Source organism: Oreochromis niloticus, linkage group LG18 (genome assembly GCF_001858045.2).
Source record: "Oreochromis niloticus isolate F11D_XX linkage group LG18, O_niloticus_UMD_NMBU, whole genome shotgun sequence".
Lineage (NCBI taxonomy): Eukaryota > Metazoa > Chordata > Actinopteri > Cichliformes > Cichlidae > Oreochromis > Oreochromis niloticus.
The window spans coordinates 7852594-7873166 of NC_031982.2; the positions used below are offsets into that span (position 1 = coordinate 7852594).

Below are 20573 nucleotides of genomic sequence, written 5' to 3' on the forward strand. Positions count from 1 at the left end.
CAACAATGTTCCCTCTAATTTTTCATGTGTCTGAACAAACACACAAACTCCCTGAGCGGTCCCTTGGACCACTGTGAGCAACATTAGATGTGTGCACTGTGGTCACACCAGCATCAAATCCATCCAAGTTACATGGTTTATTAAAGAAATTTAGCCCACTTACAATGAAAATTTAAAAAAATCTTCTTCATGACCTGTGGAGTATGTTAACACTATTGGAAGTAAAAATAACTTGAACTCCAATTTTGAAAACACAACTTTCTTTATATATATACACATATATATATATATGTATATATAGCTCTGACTTGTATTATGAGTATGAGTCTGTGGTCTGGTAAAGAGTCCTGTAACTCTCTGTCTGCAAAATACAGCATATAATGTCCAATGTTGGGCAATTAATTATATAGTTACTTCTTCAAAAAAAGTAGCTGAGTTTTGCAAACAACAAAGTTTTTTGCAGCTATTTACCTAAAAATGCAGCCAAGGCAGTTTTTTAAATGAACATTTCAAACGATTTACAGAACAATCAGCTGTTCTGCATCAAATTTGATGCCACACAAATTATTTGTGCCACTCCAAAAACTAATTTCTGTCCACTAGGAGAACATCGCAAGCCTGATACCTGCAGGCCTGACAACAGGAGATGTATCACTGCTGTAACACCTGTAACATTCAGCAGTCGCCTCATTGTTCTGACACACACAACAAAACTATTGACTACACCACACACCAACTACGCAAGATTTGAATTCTCTCACATCTCAAAACACCGCCGTCACTCCTAAAACTTCCCGCCTTCCTAAACAACTAAATGCCACGTTGCCATATCATTTTTTGATTGGTCAACATGGTACATTTTTCCACCAATAGGAAAGGGTGGGGTTTTTTGGTTTTGTTTTTGCTCACAGGCGGAGAGTGCTTTCGAGCGTTTTCCTTATAAAACGCCGTTTTTACCGTTTCTTCCCGCAGTAAATATAAACAACGATAGTATTCAGGAAAAAAACAAACAGTGCAAATATTTTTTTTATCATAACTCTGGTTTTACGTGGCCTATCAACACAATTTAAAAACTGGTATGAAGTCCACACTTTTTCTGTCAATTGTTCCGTCTGTCCTGCTCTAAGGGTCAAATGGTGGGACTCTCCACCATTTGACCCTTAGAACTGAAGAAGCTTCTCGGATGAGAGGTGAAACATCTTCAAGCAACTTAAATCAGTCCAGACGCTTTTCTTTCCAAGCTCCTTAGAATACGATGACCTGGATGACCGAGAACCTTCACAGACGTCTGTCCTGCTCACATCTCCAGTGGTTGTAGACGTTGTCATTAACGTGGCTTCACTCCGCATCAGCCACGCCGCTTTGCTAGCTAAAACAGCGGTGTCGGCACATAAGGACGCTGTCATAGCCTGTCAACAACGTTGATTAGCTGCGTATATACGAATGTGAATCACATCATTGGCTGGACCAGCCAGTCACCGGTCACTTACTGACTCACACTGCAAAACAGAATGAATTGTTAACGTATTTATTTTAATTGCAATTCAGGTTAGATTTTTTTTTTTGTGCGCAACTCAGATTTTCTGTGCGCAGAGACCGTGCCAGCAGTGCACAATTGCGCACACACACAGCTTAGAGGGAACATTGCTTACCAATATAAGTAAAGACATTACACATAAAAAAACAAAACAAATGAAAACATTGGAAATCAGCTTTTGGCACAACACCGGGACTACTGTCTCACCTGCATACAGTCATATATATCCAGTAAATTCCCCTCAGGTTGAAGCCACAGCCCATAAACATTAAGAAATCCCCCTGTTTTAAAAAATTCTGCATTATATATAGATATCGTACCAACTTTAAAGATTTTTCTTTTAACTACTTCTTCTTGTATAGTGCTTTTCTACTCTACCTGAGCGCTCTGAACAACTTGCCTCCCTAAACCCAGGAACATCTTTCTATGTAAGTGCTTTCTATCTAACATTCATACTCCTATGGATGCATCACATAACAACTTGGACTTCAGTATCTTGCCCAACGAAATTTGGCATGTAGAGTGGAGCAGCCAGGAATCAAACCACCAACCGTCCAATTAGTAGATGTTCTACCTCCTGCGCTACAGCCATCTCTACATTATGATTTCTAAAAACATCATAATGCAGAAATAAAGCTTAATAATTTAGAGATGTCATCATCACTTGGTTTAAACAGCAGATCAGGCATCACCAGTCCTCTCACCACAGCCTGTAGCACACAGCAAGCATATGGAGTGATTGTCGGATGAGTCATATTAAAGATGCTAATGTTTTTGTTTTTCATTTCAACTGTAGTTACAGCAGGTAGTGCAGTGGTTAGAACTGCTGACTCTTGGCGAAAAGGTTCTGGGTTTGAATCCAGCTGGGGCCCTTTGTGTGCAGTTTGCATGTTCTCCCCATCTCTGCATTGGTTCTTTCAGCCCTGTGATAGATCCAGTGTGCACCCCACCATTTACCTAATGACAGAAAATAAATGGATGGATTTCTCTTTTGTTTATATAGCACCAATTCACAACAGTTTCCTCAAGATGCTTTACTGGTCAAAAAAATTAATTTCCTGTTTGGGGGGTTGTCTCATTGTTGCCCCTCTGGTGCACCTGTTGTTAATTTCATTAACCTCGAAGCAGCTGAAACTGATTAACAACCCCCTGAAGCAGCAGTAAAGCAAGATGTTCTTGGACCTTATTGGAGGTGAGCATGTCACTAGCATGTGCATGATGTGCATGCACAGTAAAGGCAATGAATCCGATCTCTTATATGAGAAGCACCTGTATATTTTCATCTCATTTTAATTCACTTTTACATACACTTGTTTCAGCCGCTGAATTCACTCAGCTTATGTTGGTGAAATCTTTTCCTCCAGTTTGCACTCCTCACTTTCTAGGGGTCACCAGAAGAGCATATGCATTATATATACTGAATATATTTTCTTCACTGCTTGTTACAAGTAAAAATGACATCGGGTCCAGTGGGATAGTGACTGTCATTATTTTTTTCCAATCTCCTCTTTATGTGTGTTGCCAAAGTCCCCACAGTCCCCGTCTGTCCCAGAAGATATGTGAATCGTCTCAACATAATCCACCATCAGTGGCATCCTAAAAAAAATCATCTCATTTTTATCTTCCTGTCAGACTCTTCCCATCAATGACCGCTTTGTCAAAACTCCTACAGATATCTTCCTAAATCCCATCAGGGGTAATTATATGTAAATCCATCTCTCATTTCTCTTTGTGTTGCTGTGTGAGCTGTGCATGGCACATGTTTATCATTTAGAAAATATCTTCAGTATTTTATTACTTTACACATATTATAGCATTTAACATGTTCATGGGGTTTAAAACAGAGAAAAGAAGAGAAACCTGCCATCACCTGACTTGAATAGTTTAAAAAGATGCCTGATAAAAAATCCCCTGCCTAGGACCACCGGATGAGTATTTGGACTCTTGCTAAATCAGCAACATGTAATATGGTACAGAAGACTGTAAGGGCATAACCATCACTGTAAAGTACAGCCGTAGTGTGTCGTACTCATCAGACCTCACTTTCACCTTTTCACTGCTCCCCACATGAGTTTTCCTGTTTAGATTACCTGTGTACTGGACGGCTACAGCGTTTGTATCTGCACTCTGTGGAGGGTTTGTGAGTGAGAGAGATTTTTAGGGCTGTCATACCTCTCCTGTCCCCAGCATGGCTGTCATGGTTAACAAGCGTTTCCCAATAGAAGAAGAAGAAAGTTCACTAGCCAGCTTCTCAACCTGAAAGAGCCCGGTGCCAGTGGAGACGTTATTTAGGAGGGTCCAAGAAAACAACCCCCTCGCTCTCAAGCAGCCCGGATTAGTTGTTTACATTTGCTTTTACCTCCTGTGCTACGAGTGGTCTCCTGGCCACAAAGTAGAAACAGGAAATCTGTATGTGGTTTCTAACCACAGTCTTATTTTCATTCACTACTCATATCCCAGGCCCAGACTCAGAGCCTCACTCACTTTAAAGCATAAACATAAACACATTAGAAAAAGTAGTTTTTATTTCGCATGCATGTGTCAACACACCAGGGCGCACGGCTGACAGCAGAGCCATCGTAAGCACACGCTTATGAAACAAATAGAATAAAAGATTAAAAGAACAGGTGGTGGCTGACGGCTGCTCTGCGCTGGTGTCGTCCTGAGTGCACTGACACCCGAGTTTGAGATTAACCTGGATCCATAAATATCACTTTTGATTAAGTACAGTTTGGATTTGGCAAATTACAAACCAAGTCTCTCTCTAAAGTCCTTACCATCCATTTTTTTAAGTCATTTTGTAGATTTGGGTTGGAATTTTTTTTTCTTCTGATATTTTTTTTTTGCTTCAGGTCTCAAAATGTTACTTTCAATCACCGCTTGAATTCAAACTCAAATTTGAATTAAAAGTCTGCCATCTAGTGGAGGCCTTAAAAATAAGGGTCTTTCTGGGTACTCCATCTTCCTCCCTTCCTTCCTTTTTTTAATTGTTTTTCCAGTTTACTGGTGAGAGAGAATATCAACCAAAAATCCAGAAAAAAACAAGTTATAAAATACAAAGGTTTGTATCCTGTCTCAAGTGACAGCAAACACTCTGACTGCATTTTTTAATACTATTTTATGCACGTATATACACATTGCAGAGAGAAAAGACTAGCAGCTAGCAGCTCTACCCCTCAGCCTCCTGGTAGATGCAAACTATTTTATTTATCTAATATTTAAAATCCTACGTCTCCTTGGTTTGTCTACACCAACCTTCTGCCCAGCTGGGTGATGACAATACCGCATCAGCCTTTCACGGTTGAGGGTTAAAAACTATAGTTTTTTTTAGATTTTACCTCTACATTTCTTTTAAAATTATGGCTTAAAATAGAAAAAGAGCTCAAATGACCTAAGACACCAAATAAAGTAATGTTCCCTCACCCAGCTGCCAACTGTTTTTAGCTTAGACAGGAAGAGAACACTTATTCGTCATGTGAACTACAGCTTTTCATTTCTGTATTTCAGTTTTGACAATGACTCATAAGGTGCCCATTTTTTATTACAATCAACTGAAAGTTAAGACTGAAAATGTGCAAAAAACGAAAGAATACAAAAGATGTTTTTCAAATATTTTAATATAAAATTTTTAAAAAGCCCCGCTGTGCTTAGATATAAAGCCCTCATTCGTCAGATTAAGTTCTGAAGTTAAGCTATTTTAAGTATATACACAGACACAGAACACAAAGTGCTCCTCATTCACTTCCTCCTCTTCCTTTTTCTTTGGCCATTAGAGAGTTGATGGTTTGCAGCTCTGCAGAGAACCTCTCATTAAGATCTTTGTTGGTTTGCAGGAACCCTCCCAGACTCTTCAGCCGCTCCGTGTCCTAAAGAAGAGGCAGTCAGCAAAAGTCATGAAACATACTCCTTTTATGCACTGTGTGTAAAATGCATAAACAGAACTGAAGGAAGGCCTTCTTTTCCTTTTCCCACCTGTGTCTGGCTATCAGTATCCTCATCAGCAGCATGCAGCAACTCCTGCAGCATCTCTTCTAGCAACTCAGCTTCCCATTGGCCGACATCAGCACCCGACTCCTTATGGCTGACAAAATCAACCTCTAATCCATCGTCCAAGCCACCAGAATCCATTTGATCCAAACCAGACACATATATTGACAAATTGAGGGTCAGCATCTGGGGAAAAAATACACAGAAACTGTTACAGAACACAAACACACACACACACACAAACACACACACACACACACACACACACACACACACACAGACAATAGTTCGCTTCTATTGCAGGGCATTTCCAGCAGTGGCGCTACACAAACATGCTTACCTCGTCTATTTTGTTTCCAACTGTTGCCATCTCGGGTACGTGTCTGAACTGATTCACAAAGTGGTTCAGAGCGGTCCAGTAGTGTTGCATCCAATCATCTGTCACACGGTACTCAGAAGAATGCATCAGCTCGTTCCTGCATCGGATCACCTGGAAGCAAACGAACACGTTACAGAGTACCGGTTAAAACTATCATCACACCCTTTCAAATCAATCTGACCAGCCATAGCAGGAATACACCTCTGGAAAATTATAAGACAACAACTCAATTAAATTGGAAAAAAGTATAAAGTTTTTACATGACTAACATAAAACGTGAAATGTGCCCGTCTGAACAAAAATCAGTGAGTACCTCTCTGACCAGTTTTGGATCCACGGATGAGAAATACGTGCAGTAGTTGATCAGGTTAAGCAGAGCAGGGGCGTCGCATTTATCTGCGCCCTTCACCTTCGCCTGACCTCGCGGCATGAAGGCCTGCAGACAGAGAGAGAGAGAGAGCGAGAGAGAGGCCGCCATTAGTTCCATGCACTCTGCATCTTTCTACAAAATGCAATGTTTACATTTATTTTACTTTTGAAGTCAATTGTTGTTATTACATAGTACTTGACTTCAAAATATAACAAGAATAATGTTAAGCAGCTCCAATCCAACGAATGGTTTGCAAAGACGTTGAAAATCACCATCTTCTCTTTGCTCTGGTGGCTCCTGACTGCAGACTTTGACAGTGATGTGTAATCTTTGACGAGCTGCAAGTTCAGTTACAAAAATGCCTTTTTGACTATAAATTTCAAGTTCCTATGAACAGCTGCCCAATACAAAAATCCACGTCAGAACTTTTACCTCCTAATGTGGTCATAAACTAACAAGAAAACATCAGGCAGGACATGTTCATCACACGCACGAGAGCCCGTGTGACGCTCGGAAAGAGTTCTCGATGCCTTCAGCGATCACCGGCTGCATGTATAATTACTATGGAGAACTGTCTGCAGCACAGCGGCAAACTTTGGCTACGTGTCAGAAAACAAAACCATTTATCAAACTTCAAATCATTTGTCTAAGCTGGAGCAAAAGTGCATTTTACTGCAAAACCAAATCAATAAAGCTCATTTCCTGTATATTCAAAGGGGTGAAAATGAAAAAAAAACCCACCACACAATATATTTATTAAACTTCTTTCATTAAAGCTGAAAGCCTGCACTTCAGCAACATTAGAACTGTGTCATTGTTAAACACCTAATGAGTCTGACTGTATGTTTTTGCCCTGCGCTGGCACAGTTATTATAGCTTTGTATTTTCTAATTAGCGTTCGGTTTTATTTCATTTCAAAGTTTTGTTTTGAAGTCACTTTCATTTCAGTTGCTTTCCGTTTCACTTTTTACTGTTTGAAAATGCTTAGTTTTAGTTGTCATTAGTTTCAGTTTCTAGTCCTTTTAATTATTTAATAAGCTGCCTCAGTCTTGTTAACATCAGGAATCTCACGAAACACATCCAGCAAAGCCTCATCAGGGAAGTTGTGATAAGATTTTTTTTTAACCAAACTAACCAAAAATAAAGCTTCCTCTATATTTTTTATTTTTATCTTAGTTAGCAGGTTCAAGTTTCCACCAAGACTCAATTTTATTTTAGTTACTTTTTTTTAGTTACTTTTTTCACACCTAGTTTTAGTTTTTTGTTTACTTTTAACTTTTACTGTTAGATACCAGAAACATGCACCTCACAGATTCTGCTGTTGTTTCTAAGTTGGGGCAGCAGCTCATATTACACCTGCGTCTCATAACGCTGGCTTTGTTATGTGCTTCCTACCTTTGCCACCTCCCAGTGGTCTGTCCTCCAGTATGGAGGGAAACAGTTGTCCCAGTTGACTGTAGCATCAGGCTGTCTGTGGTGTCTCAGGATCGCCTTCTGCCACTCTGAACACACCTTGCATCCCGACAGCTACACAACATAAACACACTTGCTGCTTAAAACCTATGTAAGTTAGTGCGACAACAACAACAATGATAATAATAAAAATAAGCTGAAGATCTTCTGAGAGCACACAGCCTATAATAAAGGTGGCAATAAGCTCATAGTGGTTGTGGTTGATCACCTGCCACAAGTAAGGGCATTTAAGTGGCACCAGCGCATTAAATGACGAAGCACACCTTATTCCCTCTCGGTTTACAGGAATCCCTGCACGGGCTCCGGAGCACAGCGCTTTGATTAAGCAGATCTCCGTGGAAAGCCCTCATGTGTCGGTCGGTGAACGGGAGGAGGCCATCCTTCAGTATGAGCAGACAGCGTCCCGCTTTCAGCCAGTTTGTGTACTCTCTGTCGTTCAGACGAGCCGCCAGCTCCGCGCGGACCATCTTCAACTTTCTTCCTGTACACGACACAGAAGCAGCGCGAGCTCACCTTCGTCATTAGCGCCGCCCACTTTGTGCAAATAACCCACTGGCCGCAAGATGGCGCCATTTACTTTGCTACTGCTAACCTAGCGGCTTTCAAGAAATATGGCTCTCTTCAGAGGTCCTAAAGTGCTGTGTTTTAGGAATAGGTGTTGTGATATATCCGTGTGTGTCTGTCACACAGAGTTCAAATGCCTGCAGAGAACTACTGGGAGGGACTTGAGGGCATGCTAGGGTGTGGAGTGCTTTCTGACCGATAGTTGTTTGTCCAGAGTTATAGTGTGAGGGTTTAAAAGAGCCAAAGCTACTCCTGCGCAACAATTAGTGGAATAAGCAGTCACATTTTATCTAAAAAGAGCTCATTTGTGCATTTCTGTCTCCCCCTCAAAGGTTCCCATTGATCCTGTTGGGTTGGTAGCTTTTACCGATACAGCTACAAAGATTAAAGGCTGACTCATGAGCGCTGCAGCTGATGCTTCATGACAGAGTCGAGATCATTACTGATGATAGCCCATAGAAACATAACAGCACCAGCTCCACGCACAGCAGCATTAGAGGAGGGAAAAATAGGTTGAGCTGACGAGTAAGAAGCTGTAGTTTGATCAAATCTTGGGGACAGCTATTTAAAAATGCATTCTAAATGTAAAAAGATGATAAATATTTGACGTTACAGGGCCAATTTATCCTCATTACAAATAAATAATGGATGCATCATACGAGCAAACATATTTTGCCAGGTATTTGGATGAACAAGATGGGATTTCTGCTGCCACCTTAATGTCCTTTGATGTTAGCGCCTTGAAGCACCAACTGCAGCAGTATGAGAAGCTGAGGAAGAACAGTCCTCGTTTACACTGCGATCGAGTCAGCATTAGCAGGTCGAACGGGTGATACTGAAGTAAGTTTTGATCGCTCCCTATTCCAGTGTGTTTCGCACTTTGTGTTGCTTTGTTTTCACAAGCTGATTTATTTTCTTTATCACTTGCTTTTAAGCACCAAGCCTTGGTTAAGTTTACACACCAAAAACAAAAGATCATGACTGGGTTAAAACGTACACATTAAAAATACAGTTTTTAACACTGCACCACTAGATGTCAGTAGACTGTTGATTGGAGGTGATTGAATTGTTTTGTTACCACTCCAAATTCAAGTACATAATCCTAGCTACGTGGACGCGGACATGGCGTAGGACATGGCGGCTTCCACAAACTGGAGCCCATACCTGAGCAACGTGCATTTTTTCTGTTTTCTTTTCTGTAATTTTAATGTCCAAGTCTCCATATGTGACGAGTTGGTGGAGAAGGTCTCTCTCCACCACCAGCAAAGGAAACTTTGTGCATATCTGACGGACGCTTGAAGCTTTGATACAGCGGCAGTATTTAAAACCTTATGAGTGAGATTAGATTGACACTAAGATACTTTTCTTTATTTCTTTGCAGTTACACTAAATCAAGTTGCTTTCACAAATTTTAGTCTTTAATCACTGAGACTTAAAAGCAAACTGTAAAGGCACCATTGACTACCAATACAGATTAAACAACTGGGTTAACAAGTCTGTGCCTATATTTACATATTTACCCATAATGAATCCATGGTGAATGTTTGCTCTCCTGTAAGCTTTGCTTTGGTCTCCTTTGCAGAGAGGAGTCGCTGGCTCTGAAGCTGCTGCATGACCTGCTTTGTTCACTAGCGAATTTCCAACTGTGTGGGAGCTTTTTCACCAAAACTGTCTGGCCAGTGCATCTAAAAAACACACACACTGAAGATAGCTTACAAGAACTATAGACTGTAAACAAAAGGTGCATGTTGCCTCTTGCTGAAAAGTACAACTAATGAATAAAGTCTTTTAAACTTCTAAAATTAACTAAAGCTTGTAGGAGATTAAAATGAACAGACTTTGTACTGAAGATATCAACTAAAGTTGAACTAAAGCTAGACTGCACTTTAATATAACATCCAATTAGTACCACAACATGAAAGTCGGGTAATCCTTTATTTAACTAGGCAACTCATGAAAGACTTTTTACAAGTCTCCTGAGGAAACAGTGGAAGGGTTCCATGCATCAACTGTTAAAACAGTGCTCCATTTGTGGTGAAGGTTTTAGTTCAAATTTGCAGAGTATTATTATAAATTGTACTTTTAAAGCTGCAGTCTTTCTGATGGCCACCAGGGGGCATTGGGTGAAGAAAGAAATCTCTGTATAGAAGTGAATGAGAACGCAACCTTACTTCTCCCTTCATTTATGACTCAAGTAAACATTTTCCTGATGACTTTACAATCTCAATATAGTCTCAAGCATTATTTAATATAGTCTGATGTTTATTTTGTCAATTATGTATATGTATTTATAGTAAACACAGGAACACAGGATATGATCATATAGGCAATATAAAAACATTGGAGTAGTTTCATAGTTTCCAGGTTGGGAGAATGAAGCCAGTGAAACTGCATGCTTGTGGAATAATGAGTTGTCAACCGTAAGTCATGAGCCAATGAGCATTGACCTTCTCATCACATATGGGTTTTTCTTATTGTTGTTTTGTTTTCTAACCAAAATGCTTACAGCATAACATGTTCAGTTTCAAAATACCAAGATGGTGATTTGCTCAACAAAATCCAACAAAACAATAAAGTTGTAGAATAAAACAAAACAAATAACAGCACAGTAATGAGACAAAGTGGGTTTCCTATGACAAGCTACTCTCTTTCCCAGATACGTGATTAGATGATTTATTGTAGATTAAAAAAAATACATCTATTGAAATTCAAATTTTTCCAGCTTTATATCTGACAAGATGACGACATCGATGCCATATCTAGCTCTAAGCAGGTCAGATCATCTTATACCTATGTGTAACGTATTACCAAGTGTGATTCCATAATGTGCTGGAGCTGCTGCATTGTGCCAGTCCCTTATGAGAGGTGGCATCAGCAAGCTGCTACATCTGCTACCTGAAAAAAGCAAGACTTGGATACCCAGAAGAGCCTGGCCAGCAGCTGCATGCGCTGACGTCCCTGAGGCTGCTGCTGGAGGTGTTCATCAGGGAGGAGCTGACAGATACCATGTATCAACTGAGACTTGGGGCTTGCCGGGGGAAAGAAACTTCTAACCCCTTGCTATTTCAAGCTTGAGTAGTAAGGAGAAACATCCAGTGTCAAAAGAAAATACTCCCCAAAACACTTGTGCTTAACATTCCACCTTCCGTTTTTTAGAAATATTGTAATTTCCGGTGATGTGTTTCCCCATACTGCTGTAAATAACTGTCCAAACTCAGACATCATCACCATATTTCCAGCCAAGTTGTGGTTTCACACCATAGTATTTTTTTTCTATACTCTTTAGCTATCTAGAGCTTCTGCAGCATCAACAGCAAATGTCACCATTTACCATTAGTATGAAAGGAAAATAAGCTAATTTTTCAAAAACTGGCAATCGATATTGTATTTGTGTAAGGGGTAATTGTAGAAATGACTAAGATGCTGGTTTACCAAACAATCAGTTAATTCATATTCAGTCGAGGTTTATTACAAACAGAAATATGAGCTGACTGCAGACCAAGGGAAAAAAAAGAAATTAAAAACTGAAACTTGTCTCAAGCACAAGTGAATAGATTGCCATGAAACTTTGAAATAAGTAGGTCACCACATGGAGCATTTATCAACCTAATTTACTGAATCATTTCTGGTTCCAACAAGATTGCACTGTAGCATGCAAGAGTCGACTAACACAAAGCTCTGCTTTCATATTACAGGAAAATCAGATCCAACAGCAACAAAGCCAGGGACACTCCAAATGTGAAGCATATCAGGAAAAAGCATCACTGGTTTGTCAGTTGCTATACTATTTTGACTAGGGTGACCAAATCCCAGCAAACTAACTGTGCGGCAGAGAATATGTTTGTGTGGGGAAGTTTGCTAATGCTCAGAAGCATGTAGAATGTAAAGTAAATATGTGAATCCAGACATACTATAGGCATAAACAGAAGCTAGAATTTTACTGTAGTCTTCTTTCAGTCATCTAGGGGTTTTTTTTGTCACAATAACCTTTAAATCTGTTGTTATTTCATTTGCTGTTGTGGCTCGTAGTTGGGTCAGTTGGGTTTCAGTGGGGGTGCATCCAGCAACGGTCACGTCTCTTTCTGAGCTGCTGGTTTCTTTTGAGATGCTGACAAAAACATTAAAAAAAGAAAGAACGAAAACTCTCGGAGAATCAACCTCCACCAGTTTCAACCACTTCCAACAAGTTTCAGTTTTTACTGTATGTGCGTTCCTTTAATTTGGGGTATTTTCTTTTTCATTTGTGTATTGTAACTTTCTGGTAGCTTGCAATTTCCACTGTGGGTATAGTGTAGGCAGCAAAACACAGTGAAATCTTAACCTGCAGGAAACCCATGATGACTGGCTTTCTTCACAACCATTAGATACAAGGCAGACTTTAGAAAAAGTACCTGTTTTTCAGGGTTGATTTTTGAAAAGTAGAGCCAGTAAAATGTGGAACATTGTCTCAATATGTGGAACAGGTGTACTAGGGATAGAAATGCTGTATAGTCCCACACCAGGTCACTCTAGTCCAGACTTTAACAAAAAAATCAAAGACAACTATCCTCTCACCATCAGCTTCTGGAAGAGGCCTTTTCTTTAAACCTGGAATGAAGCTGAACTGCAGCAGAGCGTCCTTAAGGAGATATTGTAGTTTGATCAACTATAACTAGAAGACTAAAGACTGAAGTTAGAAAACATAGTTCAAATGACTTTGCAAGTCAAACCAAGAATCAGTCGGAGAGCTTAAACCTCTACCAAGGCAGTATTTACTTTTCAGGGAATAGCAGTTAAATTTGTATACATTCATTTTGTTTTCTTTGTCCTTTTTAAATGTACTTTAAAAAGTGTGTAGTGCAGTAAAAGAAGTTCAACATGCAGGCTTTTGTTAATTGCCCTGCTTAAACCCATTTCAATATATTTAGCATAAATATATTGCATTAATTTCATTATTTAGAAAAATTCACTTCAAGTGAAAGACATTTTTGATAAAAAAAAAATTTTTTACCCCTCCCCCCTTGAAAGAAATGGTGGTCAGAGGTCAAATGAGACCTTGGATGCAAACTATAATGTGATATTTAGAACCCTATATACCAGTATTATTTCCTCAATGTCAAATTTAAGTCAAATTTGAAGCAAAGTTTATCAATAAAAGACATTTTAAGAAAGTTTGGACTTATTTGACTTTAAAGAAGGGGTTGGGGGTCCAAAGTAATGTGATCTTTAGAATCCCCACATATCCTTATATGCCTGTAAGTTGTCAATTACATATAATGGCAGCAAGAAGCATAGTTTAGCTCGATATAGCATTAGCAGAATTCATTCTAAACTGTTTGACCTATACAGACAGAATAACAAGCACGCATGTAAATACAATTAACACATAACCTCCTCAGCGGATGTAATTACTTGTAGTTTAATATTGTCAGACGGCACATTACCACACAAAAATACCTACTAAATATCAGCACGCTAGCAAGTTTGTTATGAATATGTTAGCGTGCTAGTGATGTTAGCTGTTAGCCTAATTAAAGCCTCACAGCAATACAAACATGCATGACTGTAGACTCTAATGATTTTGCTCTATCTCCTTTTCAGACTCAGGAAAGAAATGAAAGACAAACAACTCAGAAAATTCTTTTTTTTTTCTTTTTTCTTTTTTGTTGTTGGAGGATTTGTTTGCTCCTGTCCTTTGTTACTTACAGGAGGTGATTGACTGCCTCCTGCCTAGTGCATGCTGGGATACGCTCTAGCCCTCATGACCCTGACTTTGAATAATGATGGAAGTGTAGAGGAAAAAAACAAAAGAGCAAGGTAAGAAGAGTAAATCATGATTCTGTGTGGGTGCATGCAAGTAAGCGCTGTACAGGTTAACGGGCCTACAAATGAAGCTGAAATAGGCAGAAACAGTCACAGGAATCCCAATTAAAAGATATCACGTTACAATTATGAAAATGAAAAGACGTTTGTGTTATATCAAATAATTTCATCTTTACATGAAAATTTAATTAGTCTTTTAGGATGTACAGAGAAAAACAAATATCCCTCTATCTTTGTAATTGGATCTCTATGGATTTGATTATAGTTAAAGTAGATTAGACACCCTGGAGTATGTGTGTGTGTGGGTGTGTGCGTGGGTGTGTGTGCATAAATGAGCTGGGACAGTTGCGGGGACGCAACAATATTAATGTGGCTATGTGTGTGCTCGTAGGTAGAGTGTGTATATAAATACATATATGCATTTGTGTGCACGTGTCAGAGTGTGTGCGTGTGTGTGTGCCTACAATCCCAGCAGGGTGTTTTTTTTTAAAGCGGTGGAGATCAAAGAGACATTAGTATTCTGAAATAAATCACATGCTCAGGCCTCACTGTGTGGGTCCCCAAACACATACACAGGAGACACACACTCTCTGTCTCATTCTCTCCGTCTCCTCCTCTCTCTTTCCCCCTACCATCTCTCTCTTCAAAAGACACCACCACGAGCACACACCTCCATCACCACCAGCACCTCCACCAGCACCGCTACCCCTTCCCTCTACCCAAACCCCCCGTCCCCCTTCTCTCCCCTGGCCCCTAGCGGCCTTCGGAGCTATCTGCTTACCGGCTCTGAATCCTTTGTTACATCCTTTCAGTTTCTCACGTTCCAACTTGAGCCCCGTCTCCTCCCTCCGTCTGCAAATAAGCAGGAAAATGCTTTGTCAGAGAAAACTGTTGTTCATTGCCGAAAAAGTCAGAAACGCAAAGTAGGGGGTTTTGACAAGTATATCCTAAGGGAGAGACCTCTCACCCCCCTCACCCCCCTTCCCCCTCCCTCTTTCTCCTTTTCTTCTCCCCAATCCCTCCCTCTTTCACACCTCTGCCTCTCTTTCTCCCACTCGCTTCCAGGCTCAGCAGCAGAATCATATGAGGCAATGGTAATTTATTTCTGTTTTTGGCGCGTGAATATCTTTTGGGTGAAGTGTGAGCACTTCTAAGACTTTTGACAATGTTATAACTCACTCACAAATTCTGAAGTAATGAGAGCTGTTCTGCCGGGCGGCCGGCAGCAGCCGGACTTTGCTTTTCCCTGAAAGATGGCCACTGCGTTTGCCAGCGGGGGAAAAGTAAGGAAGACAAGTGAAACGAAAAAGAAGAAAAATGATTGACATGGTACAGCTGGGAGAGGAAGAAACTCATTTTTAGCCACAGAATTAGAATGAGTAGAGCATAAATGCCCCCTGTAGCTGCCTGACAGTTACAATATCCATGAGATTTAGGGTTTTTCTTTGTGCTTTGTTGTTTGAGTGTGTGTATGTGTGTGTGTGAGTGCATTTGCATGTATGTGTGCATGTGGGCACGTGTGTGGGATGGATAAGTTTAGGCCAATGTGTACATGCGTGTACTTATTTATGTGTGTGCTTGTAACTGTGTGTGTATGTGTGTGTGTCATTTTGATAGCCACCCACATGAATATGCAGATCAGTTTTAGAGAGCGTATGTGCTCAGCATTAAAGCCCACTCTCCACTGCTGACCCAATTTCACACTGCGGTGTATGTGTGTGTGTGCATGCGTGCACTCCCTTATCAATGCATTTTGCCGAGCTTTGGAAAATTGTGCGGTTAAGACGGAGGCGTCTGAGTAGGTGTGTGTGTGTGTGTGAGAGAGAGCTGACCTGTGAGTGTTTATAAAGAGAAAACCACATGTGATAAGTCTTGTCAACACGTTCGCATTCCCAGTTAAAAATTCACATTAATGCATGCTGACCAAACCCACAGTCATAAAGCAGCTCAACAGCTTGACAACAATTCTGTCTTTATTTCTCACACAAAATCTGCGTGTAGTCTTCACGCTTGCCTCACTTTGACTGTAACCTTTTCAATTTAATAGCTATAATCAAGCTGTAACAGAAATAGTTGGACATCTCTGCAAAATCACTTTACAAGAGTTTGATAAGAATAATACCACGTTGATAGCCTCAGCCAGTGGGCAGCTATCTTAGCTTAGCAGACTATCTCTATTTAATCATGGCTGAAAAAAACACTTAAAATCTCCTCCCTTTAGCACAGCTAAAGGCTGATAAATTCCATGTTTAATATTGTACACTACATGTAAAAGGCAGACGCAGGTAAGACTGAAAGGTAAAGACTGTGGGAAAGTGCTTCAAACCTGCATTCTTTTTTTACCACCCAGCAGGGTGCGACTCCATTGGTTGCAATCACAGACAGTATAAAAGATGAAAGTTGCTGCCATGATGTCGTTTAGTGCTGGCACATTGATTCTGTTCATCTGGACGCAGCATTTTCACATTTCATCACTCATCCAAGTGACTTCTTCAGTCTCAGCTGACTTGCAACCAGAGCTATCTGCAGGTCTGGAGCCCATGTGTTGGCCTTCAAACAGAATGCAAGCCACTTCTGTATTTTCTATGGTTTTCTTCACCCAGATAGTGATGGTGTCAGGATCCGAGTAAGCGTCTGCTGTTTTTCCACTGCCTTCCTGTGTTTACCTGCACTTGCCTTGTGGGTGGAGCCTTGGTTCCTCACCTGCCCTGCTCACCTGTCATCCATTGACAATGATCAGCGAGGCTAAGGAGATCAACAAGGTTTTGGAAATAAGGTCCTATTCCGTCCCCAGTCAGCCACCCGTTTTAATCACGCCAACCCCGTTTTCAACTCCCAAGGGAGCCCCTCCATCTTTTGCTACTGCCACTTCTCCTCAACTCATGCTGGTGTTTTCTGACACTGTTTCCAGGGCGCCTGAACCCTTTTCAGGGGAACTGGGTCGGTGCAGGGTTTCCTATTACAGTGCTCACTAGTGTCCTCCAGGGAGAGTTTTGCAAGTCCTTATTGATCAAATAAAGGATCAGTTAGCCTCTCATGAGGCTTGGTCTCTATCTCTTTCTCTCTCTCAGGATTGCCAATCACCTAAGAAAGAGAGAGGCTGAAAAGAACTACAAGTGCCATAAAGCCTTGTTGCGCTCCTTTCCAATCTCTGCATCTGCTGCTCCACTTCCTGTGTCAACATCCACTTCAGTTACCTTTCCCTCTACTTTGAGCCTATATAAATGGGCTGACTTTCGGCAGAGGAGAGAGAGAGAGACACTTTCACTTACGCAAATGATTTTACGGCGGAGCATCGGATCATTTTCTTGCCACATGTCCAGTTCGGCCAAAAGGTTCTGCCCACTGGTAATTTCGGGGATACAGGTGGGCGGACCTCTGACCAATTCCAAGCCCTGGTTACTATTGCCAGTTTCTTCTAGTTTGAATCAAATCACTTACCCACTTCATTTTGTCATTTATTCCGGTGCCAAGTGGAACTTAATCGGCACCAAGCTGGTTAAACTAATAAATCTGCTTTTTATTCCCACTTGAATCACCCGTACCAGCCACTGCACTCAATAAATAGATTTTCACCTTAATCACTCACCAAAACAAACCTGTTTGCCTGGTCACCGGGTAATCACTGGCAGACTCTCTTGTTCTTCACCTCCGCCTCCACAGATACGCCCTTAATCCTCGCCACCCATGGTTAAAGAAACACAATCCTCACATCGACTGAACAGATCACAATATTAGAAGCTACAGTTTGTTTTGCCTTGCTAACTGCCTCGCCTCAGCTCTACCCTCAGGAACTCAACAATCATAACCCACCGTCTCTCCACCACCAGATCTCTCTTCAGTTCCCACAGAATACCATGATCTGCAGGAGGTTTTCAGTAAGGACAAGGCGCTGTCTCTTCCACCTCACAGGCCCTATGACCGCGCTATTCACCTCCTTCCCTGAGCCCAGCTGTGCTGTAGCAGACTCTACAACCTGTCATGGTCCGAGATGAGGCCATTGAGAAATACATCCGTAAGTCCATGGCAGCTGGGATCATCCACCCGTCCTCCTCCCTGGTAGGTGCTGGTGTTTTCTTTGTTGCCAAAAAAGACAAGACACTCTGTCCCTGTAATAACTTTAAAGGTCTAAATTAAATCACAGTTAAAAACAAGTACCCACTACCCCTGATCAACTCTGCCTTTGCACTCATTCACGGGGCCACTATCTTCACAAAACTTGACTTATGTGACACCTACCATCTAGTTCGCATCTGGCAGTAGGATGAATGGAAACAGCTTTCAACGCACCCCTAGGACATTTTGAATATCTGGTTATGCCATTCGGCCTCACCAACGCTCCAGCAGCTTTCCAGGCCTTAGTTAACAAAGTTTTAAGGGATTTTCTGAATATCTTTGTGTTTGTGTATCTAGACGATATCCTCATTTTCGCCAAGACCCTGGAGTAGCACTAAATTCATGTCCGCTCCATCCTGCACCAATTCCTTGAGAACGACTACATGTGAAAGCCGAGACGTGAGTTTTACTCCTCATCTGTCACATTTCTCACTTATATTTTGGCAGGAGGACAGGTGAAGACCGACCCGACTAAGATACAAGCTGTGAATGAATGGCCCGCTCCCTTATTATGCAAACACCTTTAATGGTTCCTCTGTTTCATCAATCTCTACCGGAATTTTATTCGGAATTACAGCCAGGTATCCACACCACTTACTCGCCTCACCTCCACCAGGATTCCATTTGTCTGGTCCTTGAAGCCGAAGCAGCTTTTGTTAAGCTAAAACAGTTGTTCACCTCTGCACCTCACACCTCATAGCCATTCATTGCAGAGATAAACACTTCAGATTCTGAAGTTGGGGCCATGCTCTTTCAACATCCAGGGCCCCAAGTAAGCCTGCGGTGAGGAGTTATGATGTGGGTGACCAGGAGGTGCAGTAAGTTGTAAGTAAGCTGTCAAGTTGGCCCTAGAAAAATGGTGGCACCTGCTAAAAGGAGCTAAGCAACCTTTCATCGTTTGGACAGACCAAAAAAATTTAACCTATATAAGAACCGCTAAAAGACTTAATGCTCGCCAAGCCCATTGGTCTCTCCTCTTTAGTCGCTTTAAATTCTCAATCTCATATCGTCCAGGTTCCAGGAATATCAAGCCTGATGCCTTGTCCCACCAGTTTTCCACCAACACTGATCAACCAGAGCCTGCAAATATCCTTCCTGCCACCTGCAAGGTGGGGGCCATCACCTGGGACGTGGAAGACACCATGCATCATGCTCATTAAGACAAGCTCGACCCAGGTACCGGTCCACTAAATCGCCACTGTGTTTCCACTTCTGCCTGTGCAGCTGGTATTCACTGGATACACTGGATACATAATTTGGTATGCTATTCGTTACCATACTTTCATGTTACTCTGTTAAATAGCTGAATCACACTGTCTCATAATCACCATTTAACAATATAAACCTGAGGCTACAACCCCACACACAAACACAAATCCCTAATGAGGACACACATCTCTAATACAAAGCTGACCGCACAAAGCAAAGATGAAAACCAGCACAAAAAAGCGATCGCCACAGTGATTCTGCTTTAGAAACCTGGACAGGTAGAAAGGATGCTGCAACCTAACTGCTTATCTGCTTGCTACCTGTTGATTTTACGGTCCTGTGAATGCTGGGGTCAGCATTCATTCAGCTCTCACTCTGGGTTCTTGACTAGCTTAGCGTTAACATGCTGTCTTGGCAGATGCTTGCAAAGAACCAATGTTGTGTTAGCAGCATAATGTCGTTCTTTCTGTCCTGGATGCAGTTATTTATCTTGTCCTTTTGTACAGTAAAAATAATGTCCATATCCATGCTGTAGACTGCATCGCTATTTTCCTCTTCTGACACGGAAACTAAAATCAGCAAATTGTAATGCGAATGCAAGAACCGATAAACAGGATCGATATCCAGGCAGACTAAAAATTTCAACAAACTGGACTACTGGGAACCAGTTTTCTGCAAGAACCAGTTCTTGATCCCCATTCCTAGACATCTATTTGTTTTGCTTTTGTCAGGCTAAGCTAACTGCCTAGCTGAAGGTTCATATTTAATTGGCCAGTGTGAGGGATGTCTTTAGTCTTTTGTCACATTGATAGGTTATAAAGCAAACAAATCCACAAACATCTCCATGTCTTGGAAGAAGCATTCTCCCAAATCATTCAAATTAAATGTAGCATTTTATTGTTAAAGCTCTAGTTCAACAATCGTGTGAAAATGATAGTTAACTTAGCTTAACATGAAATAATAATAATAAGCCAAAGGCATATTTAGACATTTATTTTGAACATCTGTCACATCTATCACCTCCACTTATACAGGTCTGACAGATGTTCTGAGATGGATTGACCTCCGCATTCATCAGTAACTACTCTGCTCATCCCTCCAATTTTGTATACACGGGCTAAACTTTTGATGAGTTT

The 20573-nt window shown here is 41.1% G+C and overlaps 1 protein-coding gene across 1 annotated transcript; it reads right to left on the reverse strand.

Annotated features, from left to right (window-relative positions):
- Positions 1–5232: 5232 nt before the first annotated feature.
- Positions 5233–8255, reverse strand: LOC100699322 (uncharacterized protein CXorf38). The gene is made up of 6 exons (XM_003453353.5): positions 8010–8255; positions 7669–7800; positions 6217–6339; positions 5865–6014; positions 5510–5710; positions 5233–5403 (listed from the first exon to the last, which is right to left on the reverse strand). The coding sequence occupies exons 1-6, from the start codon at positions 8211–8213 to the stop codon at positions 5272–5274; spliced, it is 942 nt and encodes a 313-aa protein (XP_003453401.1). The 5' UTR covers positions 8214–8255; the 3' UTR covers positions 5233–5271.
- Between the last annotated feature and the right edge of the window lie 12318 nt (positions 8256–20573).

Coding starts and splice junctions, on each gene's coding strand:
- LOC100699322 (XM_003453353.5), bottom strand. CDS start 8,213: ATGGTCCGCGCGGAGCTGGCGGCTCGTCTGAACGACAGAGAGTACACA. Junction 6,340..7,668: donor ACCACTGGGAGGTGGCAAAG/GTAGGAAGCACA, acceptor CTCTGTCTGCAG/GCCTTCATGCCGCGAGGTCA. Junction 6,015..6,216: donor ATCCAAAACTGGTCAGAGAG/GTACTCACTGAT, acceptor GTTTGCTTCCAG/GTGATCCGATGCAGGAACGA.